Source organism: Thamnophis sirtalis, unplaced genomic scaffold (assembly GCF_051295495.1).
Source record: "Thamnophis sirtalis isolate CommonGarterSnake01/CBP01778 unplaced genomic scaffold, rThaSir2_p1.2 scaffold_3, whole genome shotgun sequence".
Lineage (NCBI taxonomy): Eukaryota > Metazoa > Chordata > Lepidosauria > Squamata > Natricidae > Thamnophis > Thamnophis sirtalis.
In genome coordinates this window covers 89,837,545-89,857,460 of record NW_028261383.1, presented here as the reverse complement: position 1 = coordinate 89,857,460, position 19,916 = coordinate 89,837,545, and the positions used below count along the sequence as shown (strand labels likewise).

At 36.8% G+C, this 19,916-nt stretch overlaps 1 protein-coding gene across 4 annotated transcripts in view; it reads right to left on the bottom strand.

Moving 5' to 3' along the window:
• Positions 1 to 1,617: 1,617 nt before the first annotated feature.
• RNF130 (ring finger protein 130) overlaps positions 1,618 to 19,916 on the bottom strand; it is a 39,601-nt gene continuing 21,302 nt past the window's right edge. The window contains exons 7-9 of one of the 4 annotated variants that reach the window (XM_014053219.2): positions 19,177 to 19,381; positions 14,650 to 14,743; positions 12,671 to 12,852 (exon numbers count right to left, since the gene is read on the bottom strand). In XM_014053219.2, coding sequence (XP_013908694.2) covers positions 12,837 to 12,852; positions 14,650 to 14,743; positions 19,177 to 19,381 — 315 coding nt within the window. In that variant the 3' untranslated portion in view covers positions 12,671 to 12,836. The other 3 variants (XM_014053220.2, XM_087709471.1, XM_087709470.1) reach the window with 3 other exon arrangements.

Genomic DNA, 19,916 nt, shown 5'->3' with positions numbered 1-19,916 from the left:
ATATCACAATGGTCTTACACCTGTCCTCAATACTATTAAACTCCACCCTAACCATTTCAATTTTAATTCATAATACGTCAAAACTGTGCTTCTAAAAGAATTATGTTCCGAGGGTTTTTTTTTTTTTATGGCTAATGGAGTATATTGAAACTTACCTGGCACATACACACACATATATGTCCATGCTGCCAGTGCTACATTTTTAAAACTCTATATATCAACCATTCAAGAATGATCAGCTCTATAGAATGGCCCTCCTAAAAACACTGGCTAAGCATTCCACCTAGCAGAGTCCAGAGCTAATTTCACATTTTTTGCATTGAAGGTTCAGCATGACTACATTCCAGGGCAGAAGTAATGATTTTGAAAGCCTAACCTTTGTAGGAACACCCCCCCCCCATAATGTCTCTTCATTTACAGCTTAAGCTGTCTACGCGACAAGTCACATACATAACATATCTTACCTTTCTAGTAGTTTCAGTTTTTTTTTTCATCAATCAAGCGTCATATAGAATCAAGATTGTTTTCTCTATATATTTTTATATAGAGAGACCTCAAATTTACAATGGGAAAAAATGACATTGTCACTTATTTTACAGAGCTTCCTCAACAGGAACACTAAGGAGCCATAACATAGTTCAAATCTCCTTTTTTTTTTTTTTTTTTTGCTGAAGCAGCATTTTAGCTGCTTTAAAAACATGATTGTTTTTGTCCTTTTACCTGTCTGTTTTTGCATCAAAATACTTTTTTTTTTTACCGTGTCTCACCATTCTAATCAAAACTGATTTCCTCCAGCATTTAATGCCCCAGCTGCCTGTCTTCCTCACGTGCTTCACAATAGTGATCTCCTCAGGAACAGAATTAGCTTCAGAAAAGTCTTGCTTTGCGAATACAGTTACCTCAAGTAAAAACATGTAGGAAGGAAGCTTCCAGATTTTTTTTTTTTTTAGTATATAACACCAACATTATTGGCTTCTTAAAAATCTGAGTGAAAAAAGAACACATATCTTAAAAATCAAGCAATAATATATATTTTTGATTCCTGGATTCTTCTTAAGAAGTCTTAATCATGTCACGCTCAAAGATTGGGTTTATAAATCTCAACGGAATCCTTGAAAGTCAGTAAAAGGCTGTAAAAATGTCACTTTCTGTGTCTGTTGTTCCTTTCTCACCAAGCAACTTCTGGCCATTTAGCCACAATAATAGGATGTGAAAAAAATCCTCCAAATCCAGGAAAATGTCATAGGTTGCAATCTGCTGTTGTGATAGTTTCTTTTGTTAAACAGCAATATATATATATATATATATATATATATATATATATATATATATATATATATATATATATATATATATATATATATATATATATATATATATATATATATATATATATATATATGATCCCTTTGGAATAGAAGTGTTCAACGTGAGATTAAGGACAAAATTAAAAGTAACTTTGGGCAGTTAGCCTATCAGCTCCTGCATCAGGCAAGTAAGCTGCAAACATGGTAATTTATTGGTTTGGAAAATAAGAGAACTATCACGTGCCTACTCAAGAAACAGGACTGTTGTACAAAATTAAAACGGAGTAGGGCAAAATCTCTAGCATACTGACACCATCACGTTGGCATTGCTAATGGTAATTCTGTCAACTCGGCAACCTCCAACAGCCGACCTTGTGCACATACTTCATCTGTTCAGAGACGTCATCCTCAGATATTGCCTCAGCTGAGCTTCACCTTTGCAGCCTGGCAGCCAGGCACAAGTTCTGGAAAAAGGCAGCTCTTCTTCAGACAAAGGACATCCATGGAAGGAGTACACAACAATAGGAATGAGAAACGGAAAAGGGAAAGGGAAAGAGAGCAAAGCAAGAAGAATGCAGATTCCCTTTCAGGTCTTGTTCTCATCGTAGATGTCCAAGACAGGCTCGATCGAAGAGAAATCATTCTCATAGACCAGGCTCCGAGGGGAGAGAGAATTACGGTGGAAAAAATGGCCACCTACAAAAGAAGCAACAATAAAAATGGTCAGAAACGAGGAGAGAAATAAAAAGGAAAGTGATTAACAATGTGTTGCCAATGTTTTGTTTTTATTCCATGTAAATTCATCCTAGGATTATGCTGTATTTAATATTATTTGAAACAAGACTGGTGGAAAATCAGAAAAACATTCAAACTACATTTGGATATATTCACTGGGAAACACTGGAAAATATAGCTTATAAGACAGTGGTAGACATCAAGAAGTCATAATATTGTCAGTTAAATATAACTTTAAAAACAAATATGCTTATTATATCATATGAGACCGTTCTGGATTGATCAAGGTGAATAAGAAATTTCTTATATCACAACATACTTTAACAAAGATTACCGGTAGTGTTAGATAGAAATATTTGTTTCATGTCTATTTTTCAAGAGATAATTAAAATAGTTTTTCCAACAATGGAATATAGAAGAATCACACAATCCAAAATATCATTTTAGTTACAAAATTTATTCATCAGCTACTTCCTTTTTTCTTCTACTCTACAAATAGAAACAACTTAATTCATCTTGAGATCTGGGATAAATACTTCTCATTCAAAGCGCTTCTAAGTGGGACCTGTACATCCTGCTAATAAATGATTCTCTTCCCAATTGGATTCCAAATTAAAGAGAAAACCCCAAAGTAAAGTTCAGTTGAAAAGCAACAAAACTTCAAGCAAAGATTTAATTTTACCAGAGTTTCTGCTTTAAAATCTGCTTGGTTAGGGCATCTGTGTTAGCGTCTCTTTTCACTGCTATAAATAATTCCTTGTGTTTCAAAAGGCTGCCTTAACTTTACCACCCTCATAGTATGTATGTATGTATGTATGTATGTATGTATGTATGTATGTATGTATGTATATGTGTGTGTGTGTATATATATGTATGTATGTATGTATGTATGTGTGTGTGTGTGTATATGTATGTATGTATGTATGTATGTGTGTGTGTGTGTGTGTATATATATATATATATGTATGATCCCACTAATGATCAACCAAATAATATTTTATATCTAATTAGCAAATAGTATTTTGGAATAATATCAAATAAAATATTGAATTGGATGCTATCAGAGAATATTTTGGCCACCGAGCAACCTAGATTCAGCTCTGGATTCCCAGCAATAGACAAATACACAATTTTACATCGCTTGGCTAAGACTGTACTCCACCCAAAAACATATTTTATGTTAACTTTATAACTTTATAAAAGTGGTACTTGACTCACCACCACATGACAATCTCTGGAAGAAACTAGTTGTTACATCAATCAATTGTTGTCTCCTTAAATTGAAAATAGTATTGCGCAACAGTAAGGGCATAAATTAAGGGAAATCTCAGTGCTGATATAACTGAACCTAACCCCACCCCAAAACCAAAGATATATTCTTGTCCCTTAATTATTTAATTCATGCATTAACAATATTGTTGAACATTTTTGCCAAGCCAGAATTCCATCTTCCATCTTTTGCACATTGGTCCATTTTATTATTCCTTATGTTGATAATATGGTCATCCTATCCCAGTCGTGTGTGTAAATGCATTAATTCTATTGTCTTATTGCTATAAGGTGATACTTCTTAAAATTCAGGACCCCTTCCCATTTTTAAAAGTTATGGACACACACACAATAATGAGATTTTTTTGAAAATATCTTCAATGTCAGGGAAATAATTTTGGTTTCATGGAACCCCTGATTGTTTGGGAATATCCAGGACCCTTCAAATCATAATTTAAGAAACACTGCTCTAACAAACGTTTTGGTAATCTCAAGGAAGCATTTTAAAGATACAATTGCTTGTAAAATTACCCAGAGACTTATTACGCAGGTCAAAACCTTTAAGTACTTCGATGTATTTTCTTAAATCTTCTGCCTATTACACTAATCAAGAGAGTGAGTTAAACTAAAAATTCAAATAGCAATGTTATTATTATGAAATACACGTAAGGTATTAACTCAACCACAGCAATTAAACTATTTAAAGCTAAAAGTTCTTAATGTGATGTGATACGGTACAGTACTCAGATATGCCTCTAGGACACTTCAGCCTTAGAAGTCATCCAATCAAAATTCCTAAAAGTTAACATTTGCTTTTTTCAACTCTTAGTGATCTCATATGGCAAAATCTGGGCTTCATCTGTTTTGGGCTTATCTAAAATTTTATCATCTCAGATTCTGGTTGAAGCTAGTACGTTTGGGAACTTCAAGTGTTCTTCAATTTTTATTTACTGCTATTAATGATCTCCTGGGTTTAGCATCTTTCTAGATTGAAAGTTGAGCCTCGGGAGTTTTCTTGCATATTCAATTCTGAATTTTCTTTGAGCTCCCCTATCAAACAAAAAACGGCAATTATATATCTAAGTATTCATATTTATTTGTTCAAATATTGAGATGGGAGTACAGCAGAGGTGGTATTCAGCAGGTTCTGACCAGTCTTGGAGAACCGGTAGCGGAAATTTTGAGTTCGGAGAATACATAAATACCACCTCTGACTGGCCCCTCCCCCATCTATTCTCTGCCTCCCGAGTCCCAGCTGATCAGGAGGAAATGGGGATTTTGAAGTATTCTTCTCCTGGAGTGGGGAGGGAATGGAGATTTTACCGTATCCTTCCCCTGCCACGCCCACCAAGCCACACCCACAGAACTGGTAGTAAAAAAATTTGAATCCCACCATTGGAGTACGGTACTTACCAACTAGGTTTAGCCATAATCTACTATATAGACTCTGTTCTTAATCTGGCCAATATTTTCCAAATATTTCCCTCAAGTTTAGCTCCCATTATTATCACCTTCAATTTATTTCAAACTCATTAAGAAGATGGCTTCCTGACACACCACTTGCTGCCAAATGACAAAAGGTTTATAATTGGAAGGATCAAATTTATTTCCTTCCTTACGAATGAGGGGAAAAAAATCTTGCTTTATATACCAATTGTCTGGTATTGATCTGGTTTTATTAATCTAAGTAAGGACGGCAGCCAGAAAAGGAGCCACCAGTCAGCATTAGCTTTAATTAATTTGGGCAGACTTGAAGACTTTCCAGAATTCAGTTGCTATGCAGGCTCTTAGTTTATGGAATTGAACTGGGGGCCTATTCTGAGAAAGGAAGGATGGTGCCCTCTTCTGGTTTTGATAAAAAGACTTTTTTTTATATGTTTTTTGTTTTTATATGTTTTTTTATATGTTTTATTGCAAATTTATATGCCGCCCTTTTCCCTGAGGGGACTCAGGGCGGCTTACAACAATAAAGGGAAGGGGGTGCAAGACAAAACTTAAAAAGAAAAAAAATCGTGATTAAAGGAAATTGGTCATAAAAACACAACATTCACTCAACATTCGGGCGGGGTGAGAGTAATCCTATCCCCAGGCCTGACGGGATAGCCAGTTCTTGAGGGCTGTGCGGAAGGCCTGGACTGTGGTGAGGGTACGGATCTCCACGGGGAGGTTGTTCCATAATGTCGGAGCTGCAACTGAGAAGGCTCTCCTCCGCGTAGTCGCCAGTCGGCACTGACTGGCGGATGGAATTCGGAGGAGGCCTACTCTGTGCGATCTGATGGAACGCAGGGAGGTAATTGGCAGGAGGCGGTCTCTCAAATAGTCAGATCCACTACCATGGAGCGCTTTATAGGTGGTAAGTAAGACCTTGAAGTGCACCCGACGATCAACAGGTAGCCAGCGCAGCTCACGGAGGATTGGTGTTATATGGGCGAACCGTGGTGCGCCCATGATCACTCGCGCGGCCGCGTTCTGGACTAGCTGAAGTCGCCGGATGCTCTTCAAGGGCAGCCCCATGTAGAGCACATTGCAGTATTCCAGCCTAGAGATCACAAGGGCTCGAGTGACTGTTGTGAGAGCCTCCCGGTTCAGGTAGGGCCGCAACTGGCGCACCAGGCGAACCTGGGCAAATGCCCCCCTGGTCACAGCCGACAAATGGTGGTCAAAACTCAGCTGTGGATCCAGGAGGACTCCCAAGTTGCGGACCCTATCTGAGGGGAATAAATTTTGCCCCCCCAGCCTGATTGATGGAACGTTAACCAAATTTTTGGGAGGAAAACACAACAGCCACTCGGTCTTTTCCGGGTTGAGTACCAGTTTGTTAGCTCTCATCCAGTCTTTAACAGCCTCAAGGCCCCGGTTCATCACGTCCACCGCTTCATTGAGTTGGCACGGGGCGGACAGATACAACTGCGTATCGTCCGCATATTGATGGTACTTAATCCCGTGCCTCCGAATGATCTCGCCCAGCGGTTTCATGTATATGTTAAATAGCAGGGGGGACAGAACCGAACCCTGCGGCACCCCATAGGTTAGGGGCCTCGGGGACGATCTCTCCCTCCCCACCAACACCGACTGCGACCTGTCCGAGAGGTAGGAGGAGAACCACTGTAAAACAGTGCCGCCCACCCCCACCTCCCGCAGTCGTCGCAGAAGGATACCATGGTCGATGGTATCGAAAGCCGCTGAGAGGTCAAGGAGAACCAGGATGGACGCATAGCCTCCATCTCTGGCTCTCCAGAGATCATCGGTCAATGCGACCAAAGCGGTTTCAGTGCTGTAACCGGGCCTGAAGCCAGACTGGAAGGGGTCAAGGTAGTTAGCTTCCTCCAAGGTACGCTGAAGCTGTAAGGCCACCACCTTCTCAACAACCTTCCCCAGAAAGGGGAGGTTGGAGACTGGACGATAGTTGTTAAGAACTGCTGGATCCAAGGACGGTTTCTTCAGGAGGGGCCTCACCACCGCCGCCTTAAGTGCGGTGGGGAGGTGTCCCTCCCGAAGAGAGGCGGTGACAACCGCCTGGATCCAGCCTCGTGTCACCTCTCTGCTGTTGGCAGTCAGCCAAGAGGGACACGGGTCCAGTATACAGGTGGAGGAACTCACAGCTCGCATAGCCTTGTCCACATCCCCAGAGGCAACATCCTGAAACTCAACCCAGAGATGGTCTACCAAGTTATTCCCCTGTGTCCCGGCTGGATCTGCAGGGGTGGAGTCCAGTTCCGATCGAAACCGAGCAATTTTGTCCGCCAAGAACTGACTATATTCCTCAGCCCTTCCCTGTATGGGGTTCCCCGTCTCCCTCCTATTATATTATCAAAGATCTTTTAAAAAGGACACATGTATTGGATTGCAATGATTGGGTGACATAGAAACCATGAATATTTTCTCATGCTTAAGCTAAAAAAATCAGTCTTTGATTTTCCTTCAGTATTATGCTTCCTACAAGCATAATAATATGCTTAAACACTCATATTTTTAACTGAAAAATTGAATCTAGGAAAAGTGGATGGATGAATGGATTTATATTGTCTATACCAGTGGTTCTCAATCTTCCCAATGCGGCAACTCTTTAATACAGTTCCTCATGTTGTGGTGACCCCCAACCATAGAGGAGCCGTGTCTCGGTTCCTAGGACCGTCGAAAATATGTGTTTCACGATGGTCTTACCCTGTGAAAGGGTCATTTGACCCCCAAATGGGTCGTGACCCACTATCTAGCTGGTCTATACAGAACTAGAAACCAGACTTCACAATTTTGGGGGAAATGAATAAAAGAATGAATGAATATAGAACTAAAACAATTTGCTCCAGAATCATTTGCGTAATCCTTATTATAGATTAAACCACTAACCCCTTTGATATTAAAAATAAAGATTTACAATGCCATACATCAGTTCTAATTTGAAGTGAATTGTTAAATTTAACATAAGTTTGGATGTACTGTACAACTGATGTTGGTTCTGTTCACTGGATTCAAATGACACATCAACTACTTTTCTGCAAAATTCTCTCATTCTCTTATACTGGCAGAATAGTTTGCTAATGTTACAGATAAACCAAACAGCCATTTACCCTATTAACATCTGTAAAGAAAGCTGGAAATTTTTCATTCCTGATTCCTCCCCCTGAACTTTGAGAAATCATGGAGGATAAATGAAAGAATTTGGAAGGTTTATTCTTCCAAAATCTGAGGAAGATGATAGTACTTAACATTTTAAAATGTTATTCAATGCCTACTCTCTGTCATCTGATAGGGTATGACACAAAATAGGTAGCAGATTCCATTTAAACAATTCAACAATCTAACTAGAGATTGTTATTGTCACTGGATGCGTTGACTGAGGAGCCATCTATCAGTGATGTTTTAATTAGATTACTGCAGTGATCTTCTTTCAATTTGCTTTCTATGCCATGCATTTCTCAATTTCATTTATTATTTTGCCCTGTACACTATTTAAATAAACCATAACCTGTGACCCCTTAGTCTTTAGGTTATTGCACCTGCACCTCGGTTTAGCGCTAGTTCTTTAAAATATTTCCCCATATTCCAAGTATTTTACTGTGGCACTAAAAAGCTTTTTATTCAATTAGAGGCAAAGCTGGAGAAAACAAATTTTTGCTGCAACCAACTCTCAGATCGCCTGAACTGATTTCAGAGGATCATTTTTCACTGCCAAGAAAGCACCATTATGTACAAAATTACATCCCAGCCAAAGCTGTATCCTGGTACTTATGATGGATTATAATCCTACTTATGTAGGGCAGCATGAAAAATGTTTTCATTAAATCTTATAAGGAACACCTTTATAACTTTGCTGCTATAAATATGCTTATTATGTCTTAAACTATCACCCTAATCTGAGACTTGCTCTCCTCAAAGCAACTTAAATTAACAAAATATACTAAATAGCTTAGTAAGGGAAAAATTATTTACATATTCTTTAACACAATGATATAACATAAGACCATCACATGAGACACTCATGACACTTACCGTAATCATTTTGCCAGTTTCTTTAAAATGTTCTTACTTATTTATTGGACATCACAGCCTCATTTAATAGTTTAAAATGTATAAAGAACGAGATGGCTACTATTTCCAAGCAGTTGTTCTGAGACATTTATATATAAGCAGTATGCAATCTGAATCCTAAGTCAAATTCTTTCTATGATCCAAGTGCCAAAATATATCACATTACATTGCAAAACACTATTTACTTTTTTCTACAAATCTATCAACCATTAACTTCCATAAAGTTTTATTTTTGCATTTTAAGACATTCTATATCAGATAATTTGAATACCAATAGCCAATTTCTTGAGATTAGAATTCTTGGTTGCTTCTTGCTTGATGTGGGAGAGGCGAAATGAGATAGAAGGTGCAGTGGGCAGAAGGGGTAAGAATGGCAGTGATGTGACAGATTTCAGAAATCTGGGATGTGCACCCTAGACAGATGCTACTATAGATAGACCTTGCTTACTGACTGCCTCGTTCAGTGATCGTTTAAAGTTACAATGGTGTTGAAAAAAATGACTTTATGACCAATGCCTACATTTACGACTTTTAGTATGATTGCCATTATGGTTACATGGTGTCCTATGCCTGACCTGTTTTTCCCCGCCCCCTCCCCACTGCCAAAGCCATTGGAAAGAGACTGGAGTGGAAGAGATTATGAAAGAATTAGCAGGTTTACAATGGGGAATATGCTAGGACAGGGGTGTCAAACTCAAGCCCTGGAGGCTAGATTTGGCCCAGGGAGATGCTTAGATCTGGCCTGTAGGGCCACCCTGGAAACAGCGGACTGGCCTGCCTGCTTCTGCCAGCAAAAATGGAGCACGGGAGGGCCATGGGCAGCCCTTGTGAGCTCCATTTTCACTGGCAGAGGGCTGCAGGAGGCTGTCCCAGTTGAAAACGGAGCTCAGGAGCCCATTTTCACTGGCAGAGTGTTCAGGCCACCCCAGGCGTCCCTGACACGAGTGACATCGAGCTGGCTAGGCCTACTTTAGCCATGCCTCCTAGCCTCCCAAGGTCAAACACACCCCTGATGTGTAGTACCTCAATGGAATCAAGTTTGACACCGCTGCACTAGGCTGTTTGGGTAGCAATTCAGGGCTGCCACTCCAGAGCTTTGTACCCCTTATTTCTTACTTTTGAAATACTTTTCTTTTCAACAAATGTAAACACAACCATTACTTCCCTGCTTGCAAATTACCCGAGCTAGGGTGAGATTCCAAAGAGGGGAGGATGAGGTGTGAAAGAAAAGCACTGTTGCAGTTACGTGATTTCCCAATTAGCAACCACTTAACTTAATGCCAAAAGCACAGGTCCCAATGAGGACTACTGTACTCTGAAAAACCAAAATGATGAGCTATAAAATGGAATAGTCAGCTAGACCAGGCAGAACAGGAGGAAGTTCTGACAGGGCTTCAGTTTTGCATCTGTACAGCTCTGATAGCTTGCACACAGAGTACACCTGAAGAGAGTTTAATTCTTCCAGTAGCTATTGATAATATTGCATTATAATTCTCAGTATTATCAATATTTTGAAGGGGTCTGACTAATGTATTATTTTAGGAAGTCATGGCATCATGAAAATTAAATTAAGTTACCACTCTTCAAACTAGGTGTGTATTTAAAGGTCTATTATAACATGCTCAAAGGAGTTATGTAGATATCTTAGAGGTTTTCAACATAATGCTTTCACTATAAATCATTGAGTGGTCTTAAATTACATTTAACATGACTAATATTACATTTAATATTAAATTTAGTTAAGACGAACCTTCCTAACATGATTGTTGAAATCTAGGAAATGTGAACATTAAGGCCACATTAAAAACATTTTTCTTTTATAAAAAAATAACTTTTCTAAATTTCCTCTATATAAATTACTCAACTTTTCAAAACCAAAATCCCTCCTTCCCTCTTTGATATTTTTCTCAATAATTTGCAAGTACTATCTGAAATATTTGTATTAGTTCAACTTCAAGACACTTTACTGTTAATTTATAAAGGTTTCCCTTACCTCAATGCTTTTTGACAACTGATAATAAATATGTTTTAACATATGCTTTGGTTGCTTTTCCAAGTTGAAGAAGTGTCTTAATGCCCCACTTTCTAATCTTTCTTAGAAAATAATTAAATCCCATTATAAATTAGTTTTTTAAAAAGAAAAATGCACAGTAATGTTTCAATAAATGAAATAAAGTGTTATATTTGAAGAATTGCACATTCCTGCCTTGGTGTCTGATTACTTCACTGGTCACTGATCATATTTTTTGGCTGGAGTTCAGTGCTCTACAACTGTACATTAATGAGGATGCTGAATGAATTGAAGGTCTGAAGAAGCAACTACTGCTACGTGTTCTTGTGCTGAATAACCCAAAACTGTCTACGTTTCAGAAATTAAATACACTATATTGCTAAAAGTATTCACCCATTCACATAATCAGACTCAGTTGTGAGCGAATACCGTATTTATCGGCGTATAACACGCACCGGCGTATAACACGCATTCCCCATTTTAACACAAAAATTTGAGTAAAATTTTTTTTCATTAAAAATAAATGACTTGGAAGCTCGGAACTTAATGTTGGATTAAAATTTATAACATTAGAACATGAATTATAACATTAACTCCTCTTAAAAGGCAAATATGAAATGAAAAAACACCTCTTTGAGCAAAAAAACTTAATCAGAATCACTGCTTTTTGGAAAACCAAAAAGTTTTCGGAGGGTCCTGAGGAGCAGCCTTTAAAACAGCAGCGCGGGCGGCTGCGGACTCACAGCTGATTGGGAGAATGCCGGCGCGTACACTTGGGACCAGAGAGCAGGCGGGCGGGAAGGTAAGCACCCGCAATGATGGAGAAAAAATACAGGCAGCGGGCGGCTCTCTGGCCGCTGCGAGCCGCTGCTGCTAGGATGGGGTTAAATCAGGCAGCGGGCGGCTCTCCAGCCGCCGCTTGTTCAATGATGGGGTTAAAGCGAACAGCAGGTGGCTGGAGAGCTGCCGCCACTGCTGCAAGGTAGGGGTTATATCAGGCAGGGTAGCTGGAGAGCCGCCGACGCTGCCATGAAATGGATGCTGCACTTCTATGAGTATCATGGGCGCCGGTGAATCAGCTGGAGCAGGCAGTTTGGGACCCGGCGTATAACACGCAGTATCGGCGTATAACACGCAGGCAGGGTTTAAGCTTGCAATTTTAGTTTTAAAACTGCGTGTTATACGCCGATAAATACGGTACTTTTGGCAATATAGTGTATCTTGGATACAGACTTCCAACATTAGTTAAAAGACAATAACTGGAGAAGTTCTCTTATGAAATTAGATTTCACACTATATTTGGAGAGTCTAAACGCTAGGAAGATTCAGTATAAACTATTTAGAGAAGCATTCAATATATAGAAATTTCAGAGAAGGTACACTACATATATATCGAAGCATAAAGACCAAATAGCACTAAATGAGAGCACTGTAAGAAAACACATAAGAGGCAACTAAACATAAATAGCTTGTTGAAATGGGTGGCTACAATTTTTTTAAAAAAAATGTTATTTTGGATTTTAGTAACGTAGTACTTTTGGGCACTTTTTTACCAGACCACCAGCCCCCCCCCAATGTTTTTCATGGTAGAGGAGTTACATATATTCTAAACTGTTTTTGTTTGCAGCAGTTTTTAAATGAATTTACATTTAAATGGATTTATATAGAGCTAGTGCTGTGTTATGTAATTCCTAGTACCACGTTCTTAGAAAAATGTGTACATTTTTCTTCAGTTTTGAAGAATCAGCCTGAAAGATTTCCAAGGTAAGAAAACAGACATCTTTCACTGCAATGTGGTTAAATAGTAAACAAAAGTCAATTTGAGGCTAATTTTTTCAAAAAATTTATTGATCTTTTCTTAGTACAAAGCTTTAGCATTAGTAAATTATGCAAACAAAATATACCAACAGATATTTGTTACATTATCAAAAAATGATAATAGAAATAAGTGCTTTCTTCCTGCAGCAGATGATTAGATTCTATCTTCAATACCATTCAGCTCTGTAAGAAAGTAAGAACAAACATATAATATTAGTAATAAGATTGTACTGTTAGTAAAACTGAAAACTTCAAAAACAGTTATAAGCAGAGTATTCTGAGGCAACAAACTGTATGTTAAAGTCAATGGGAAGGAAGACAAACCTATTCTATTCTGTAAAGGTAAACCTACAGACATTAGGAGTTAGAAATAAAAAGCTGCTTCAGAAGATAATAATACAAGTAATGAATTTTATTTATCACTTTTTTATTTGACATATTGGTAATTTCCCCCAAAGTATGAATTCTATTAATCAAACCATCCTAGGAAGAGTTAACCTAAGGTAGATGCCCCCCCACATTTCTATGTTGTGTCATCATATCAAAATATAGTCTCCTATGTCTATGAAATTGAAGATGGTGATATAAAAATAATCTATATCCTATTTTCTATATGTCATTGTAAGATAATAAAATCTTGGTGTAATTAAATAGTAATTATTAGTGCAAGGAAGTATTATGTGAAATTGATACACTTCTAACTGGATAAAGTCAAATGATGTATTCACATTGGTGGAAATATTTTAATCAAGGAAAATGATACGAGAGATACAATTCTGTTTTTTTTTAATAGCAAAACTGAAAGGTATATGGGAAGTTGCACTATTCATTTCTAATTTAATATAAGTTAATACTTATTGCCATACAATTATTTATTATTTATTTAATTAATACTGAAGTTGTTTATTATAAAAACAAAAATACAATGATTACACTCCAGAAATAGATTCATTACAAAGTAGACAAAAAGGAGTGATAAAGAAAAATCATCCATGATATTTGCTAAGGTAAAACCTATGACAGACAGCCTCACATGAATTGGGAAGGAGTTATTCCAGAAAGCAGGAGCTACTACAGAAAAGACTGTTATGAGTAACTTTAGATTGCAGAACCCAGAGAAGACCTTATTTAAGGATTTTAGTGGCCATCCAACTATAATAATAGAGGCAATTTGCAAGATAACATTGTCAAATATCTTTGGTTTTTAAATAGCAATAGGAAACCAGTAAACCTGGCTCAGTAATTTGTAGCAGAGATGTAATATGTATTTGTAGTAGTTGTCAAAATAATTACAGTATATGCATGATCACCAAATTTAGTAATTATTGGCTGAAACTTAAAGTGAAAATGTACTGGCGTAGATAAATCAATTCTGATTTCTTACCAGAAATGTTATGGTATTTCTAACACTAACTAATGAAAGTTTCCACTATTTGAAAAGTTGATGCTTTGTAAAGGAAAACTTGAGAAAAAACATTTCTCATTCTCTGTCCATGTATTTTATAAATACAGAGATGCTACGTGAACAAGCCTTTGATTAATTGGAAACTAGACTTCTGTAAGTAAATTGGGAACAGGAGCAGGGAAAAGATATACCTGTTGGTGTATGTCCCATTGGAATAAGAGTGCTGAATAAAATGTCCTTGCTGCTTTTTCATACTTTATATAGGTTTTCTGATAGATTATTTCTTTTGCTAGTATAATGATAAATAAAACTCTGTTATCTTCCCATGGAGCAAAACAGGCACTTGCATGTTTTCTCTCTCCCAGACTGCTGTATTTACAATTTATCCTTGATGCGAAAAATGATAATATGGAACTGTTTGCTCTGAACTAAAACTCAGGGGTATTTGTATACCCAGCTTAAATGGTAAGAAAATACTATTTGGCTTAATATGCCAATTTGCCTACATGTTCTACTTGATGCTTCTTTGCAAATCTGTCATGCACACAAATGCAACAATTTGTACAATTACTTACTCATTAGCATTTAAGCTTGCAGTGGCTTTGATGATCATGTAGCAGAGTGTCAGGGCACTTAGGAGGCCAAAGCTGGCAATAATAAACCATTCTTCTGTTGACAAAGGAAAGGGAGGAAATCACTCGTGGAAGGCATATGTCGATGAAAACACAGCCCTCAAAGATCAGAAGCAGAAGATAAACATTCTAGTCATGAAGCACCAGGAAGTGAAGCTCCAGAGGAAAGCAGAAGTTTAGCAATGGAAGATACTAGGTGGAGAAGGGCAGCCAAAAAGTTATGGGGAAAAGTGAAAAAAGTAGGCAGTATACTTATAGACTGGTTAGCAGACCCAAACAATTAATTATCAATGAATTGCTTAAATCAAATGCAAAGTAATGACAGCAGAAGCAAGTGTTTTACCTGCAATTAAAGATTGACAAAATTGATAGATTTCCAAGTAAGTATTTAGGAGGATACACATATGATATGAAACCAGTAATTATTGTTTACTTTTTAAAGGCAGAATTTCCACGTAGAACAAATAATAAACCATAATTTTAGTCTAATGAATGCAAATTAAAAAAATACTATCTGTATATCATTTTTAACTGGCTGGTACATGCTGGCTGACCATATTTAAAAAGCAAAATCTGAAAGATTTCAGATAGAAATAAAATGCTTCATGTTTTTAATTATTGTCATCTCTATGTCTGCTTGGCCAGGGTAGCAAACAATACTGAAACAGGTTACTATGGTTGTTTTTAAACATGAGTTTTGATGAACTGCTTTGGACCACTGAGATTTGACCTACATTTTAAAATACAAATGTATCCCATTGCTACATTTTTTTAAAAAAATCAGAAAATGGTGCATTATTTTTAAGCATAATATAAACATGCAAAACATTTTTAAAAATGGATATAATTTGACTCTTCACTCAGCCCTGTCTATAATTATGGAACTGAAACTATAGAAAGAATAAGTCTGAACTTTCAGGCTAGATATTGACCTTACAAAAATTAAATGAAAAGTAAGACAAAAATTATAATGCCATTAGTAAAGCTTTCCAGCACTACATACTGTATCGTTTTATAGAAATCTTGTACAACAAAGATTTTTGTAACCGGTTTGCAGAATATATGGAAACATAAGTAGAAGCAATATTTCCCTTCTCAAATTACTTAGTTTCAACAAATGAAATACATTCAATTAGTAAAATACTACAGCTGTGTTAAAGGTTAAATTTGTATATAATTTGAGCAGGTCTCCAGGTTGATGTGACTTTTTGAATCAGGTTGAATTGGAGACTTTAATCAAAGCTGATCTCTACATGTGTAAAATATGTCAAAACTCACAAAGTTGCCTAGCAAGAACAAGGATCTTTAATGTGTACTACTCTTTCCTTGAAAACTGCACTATTAATTGGTAAACTGAAACAGAAACCATGTGTTACTGCTAAACTCATACGGCTCATTAAATATTTTGAACATTCAGAAAGCAGAATGGATAATCTTACTAAATAATTGCCATAAAGGAAAAGGCTTGAGGGGGGGGGGGAAGCATCCATTTTTCAGAAGGCAAAATATTACCACTTCTATTATCAGTAATTTATTAACCTGTTGAGGAGCATAAAAAGTAATTTAGAGAAGAATCTAAATCACCCTACCATGCAAAATACTTTTTTGCAAAAAGCAAACTAGCAATGCTTTGAAAACATCAGCTCACATCAAGATAGTACAAATTTAAAGAAAGAACGCTCAGAGCCTATAGAGAATATTTGGTCAATTCAGTTCTTTGTTTTTCCTTATAGATCTCAAGGATGTCAACAGTTCACATGGAATATTCAACTCTTACCCGTTTCAGATATTTAAATAGCCCAACTGACCTCAAGTTAAGGTATACAATAAATGCCTCTTTGTAGGAGTGATACATTCCCCCATCTTATTCTTAAGTCAATTCCCAAATGGATTCCACTGGATGTGATTATTTCAGGGCTTGTGAGTTGGCTACAGTATGGTCCAAAAGTGTGCAACTATTTTCCCCTAACAAAGTCCAAAGTAGATTTTGACAGTATGCCTCTTGCCACAGTCACTGGTCAATGATTTAGTAGAGTATCCCCCCCCCCCACCTCGATCTATTAATTTGAATATGTAGGCAATTAGGACCTTCAAGCGAGTCATTCCTTTGCTGCCATTTTCTCCATTTTAACATTTGCTGGGCTTATTACAGGAATATGAAATGCATTTGATTTAAAGGGCTTCAAACAATTTGTGATGATTTAACACGTGTTGTTCAATAACTAGTCACTTTTTGTTGAATAAGTGGCTTCTCAGTGTATAATCAACACTGAACTAACAAAGCCAAGACAGAGCATCTAATGATTGCCAAGCTTTAACAGTGTTTATTTAGATTAAAGACAATGATACAAATATTAGAAAAACTGACTACCTGGCAGTTAAATTAAACTGTGCTGGCAGTTAAATTAAAATACAGGTAAAACTGTATTTTACCTTCTTCCATTGGCAGAATCAAAATACAGATCAGAAATTAAATCATAAGTAGAATGATTGAATCACAATCTAAACCTAGTAAAGAATGACCTCAGATGAAAAAGAAATGGATAAAGGAGGTCAGTGCCTTCTTTATCAGCACCACTGGGAATTTTGGGGATAATGGAGCTCGGCACTGACTAATTTGACTGCCAGCGTAACAGGTAGTCAGTTTTTCTAATTACTTGTATCACTGTCTTTAAATAAGCCTCCTTGTTACATTGTCAAAGCTAGACAATCATCAAAGATAAATCTTTTTTTATTTGAATATATTAGTAGATCATTTACTTCAACATTAAAGAGGAATGGTGCCAGTGCCTTTTCTTCTGATAAGCCATTCCACTAAATCTATGGATGGTTGGTTGTGTTTGCCTCCAAGCTCTATACTAAAGTGCATTTTTGGATATTTTGTATTAGTTCAAAATCTTCCGTCAAACTGTACAACTTGCAAAGTACCATATGATGATTAACAAGCAGATATCCTGCCAAGAGATCAAAAAGTGCATGCATGATTTGGCATAGGAGTAAGATTGGCTAAAAGCTCTTTGGACCTGAAGACCCTTTGCCCAATTTAAACAATGCGGCAACACTGATTGTCTCCATGTCTTGCATATTTATTTCAGATACTTCTGAAACATTCCGGCAACTATTTTATGATGCCCAAGCCAAAATATTTTCTCAATTTGCAGATAATTAAGGCCAAAAGATTTATAAGATTTCACATATTTTGTGGAATTTGCTGCTTCTACCATTTAAAATTTGATGAATCAAATCAAATTATGAATCAAATGATTATGAATCATTTGATTCATAATTCCTGCCATTTTTCTGTATTCTATTTGGAGAGTTGCCATTTAGGGGCAAGTGGTAGTATGTCAATTTATTTGGCTGTTATGCTATGTTGTTCCATCTTTTGGGGATCTTTGTTCATCTTTCTAATTGTACCCTAAACTTTCTTCTTGTTGGTTATGTCGGATTTCTCAATTCCCATCAAATGCTAAATCATTTTTAATCAGAATTGGCTGTAAGCTTATCTCCTATAGAAGTACTATCTTCTGGTATCATGTACTTGATAGTTATGATCTATAATGGGGTGAGCATAATGTAAAATAATGAGAATAATGGTGCCACAGCCTCCGGAGAGCTAAAGTTTAATATTTTTCTGGGCCAGATCTTAGATCAACACCAGTGGTGAAATATTTTCAGTTCTTTTTGAAACTGAAGTGATACTGAGAAGTTCAAAAACTTTGGAGTCTTTATTGGATAAATCTAAACAGCAGATTTATCCAATAAAAATTCATATTGGGAATGGGGAACTGGGTCTAAAACATGTTACTGTTAACTGAAATATTACTGCTGACAGTACCTCCAGTTGCTTTGATTATTCCCCAAGGTCACTTCCCTCAGTTTATCCCCCCCCCCCCCGTTGTTCAGCATTAATCAAATAAACTTTATATCATGTGGATCCTCCTAGACCCATAAGTTAATATGGGGCTTGAACTTTATTTTCTAGTACACTAACCTCCCATTTTTAACTCTAAAACATTAAAAGATAAGGTGCAGAAAGCACCACCATTTACATCCAAAGTTATCTACATAAATTGTTTAGTCTTTCAAAGCCCAAGGTAACAAAACATGACATGCCGGATAGAGCTGAACTTCAGATTCCATCAGGCCTAGCAAATAAGGCCAATGGTGAGGCATGATTCGCTCCAACATCATTTCGAAAGTGACAACCTGCTTTCTCTTGATTTAAACAATAGGTCCCCCTTAATAGTATGCAACAATTGTTGATTATTATATTTTTCAGAAATGTTTTAAAGTTCAATATTTTGAGGTTGGTCCTATTCAGATTTAGTGTAACTTTTATCACAATAAAATTTTGTATTTTCCTTAATTTGGTAGATTCCATAAAAGTATGTGTATTATGTTAAAGAGAAACAAGTCTAAAGCAACACATGAAGAGTGATTCTACTATTAAAAGCAAATTTTACTTACTAGTTACAGCAATGTTGATCTCGCCTGTCCTTGGAGTCAGCTCTCCATCCTGCGGAAATTGTGATATACCAGAAGTACGTAGGGGCTCAAGAGTGAGTGAGCTGTCACTGCTAAGGTCACCAGGTACTGATCCCCTGTTACCTAGCTGGCCTCTGGTTAGTCTTTCCATGTCAAAGGCCATATTGTCAGCACATGGTACATTTGTCTGAAAATAAGTATTGCCATATTAATGTATACCATTTTTACACTGTTAGCAAAATTATACATTAATGAGATAGTATCATGAAACCTGAAACATAAATACCAACACCAAATGGAGATCAATTATTTCAAGCAAATCCCAATCATGAAGAACTTGGTTGAAAATATTATCAAATTGAGCATCTCCCCCCAATGTCTTATTTCTAGTTATGTGAATGTCTTTCTTCATTATACAATCTATTAATTAAACTATTTTACAGTTCACAAACCCAGTAGTATATAAACAAAATAACCAATGAAGTAAGTGACATTGCATTCTTTTCAACTTTATTCAGAATCTCCCCCACCCCACTCCTCCAATAGAGATGGGCATCTTCCAAGCGGAGTTATGCATTAATTTGATGGTGTTATAATATTTCAAAGGAAAGAAATTCAGACCATGTTTTTTAATCAGCCTAAGATAATTATTTTTATGGGTGCATTAGTGAAAGTTGCCTTGATTTCTAGCAACAACAAACCCAGAAATAATAAATAAATCT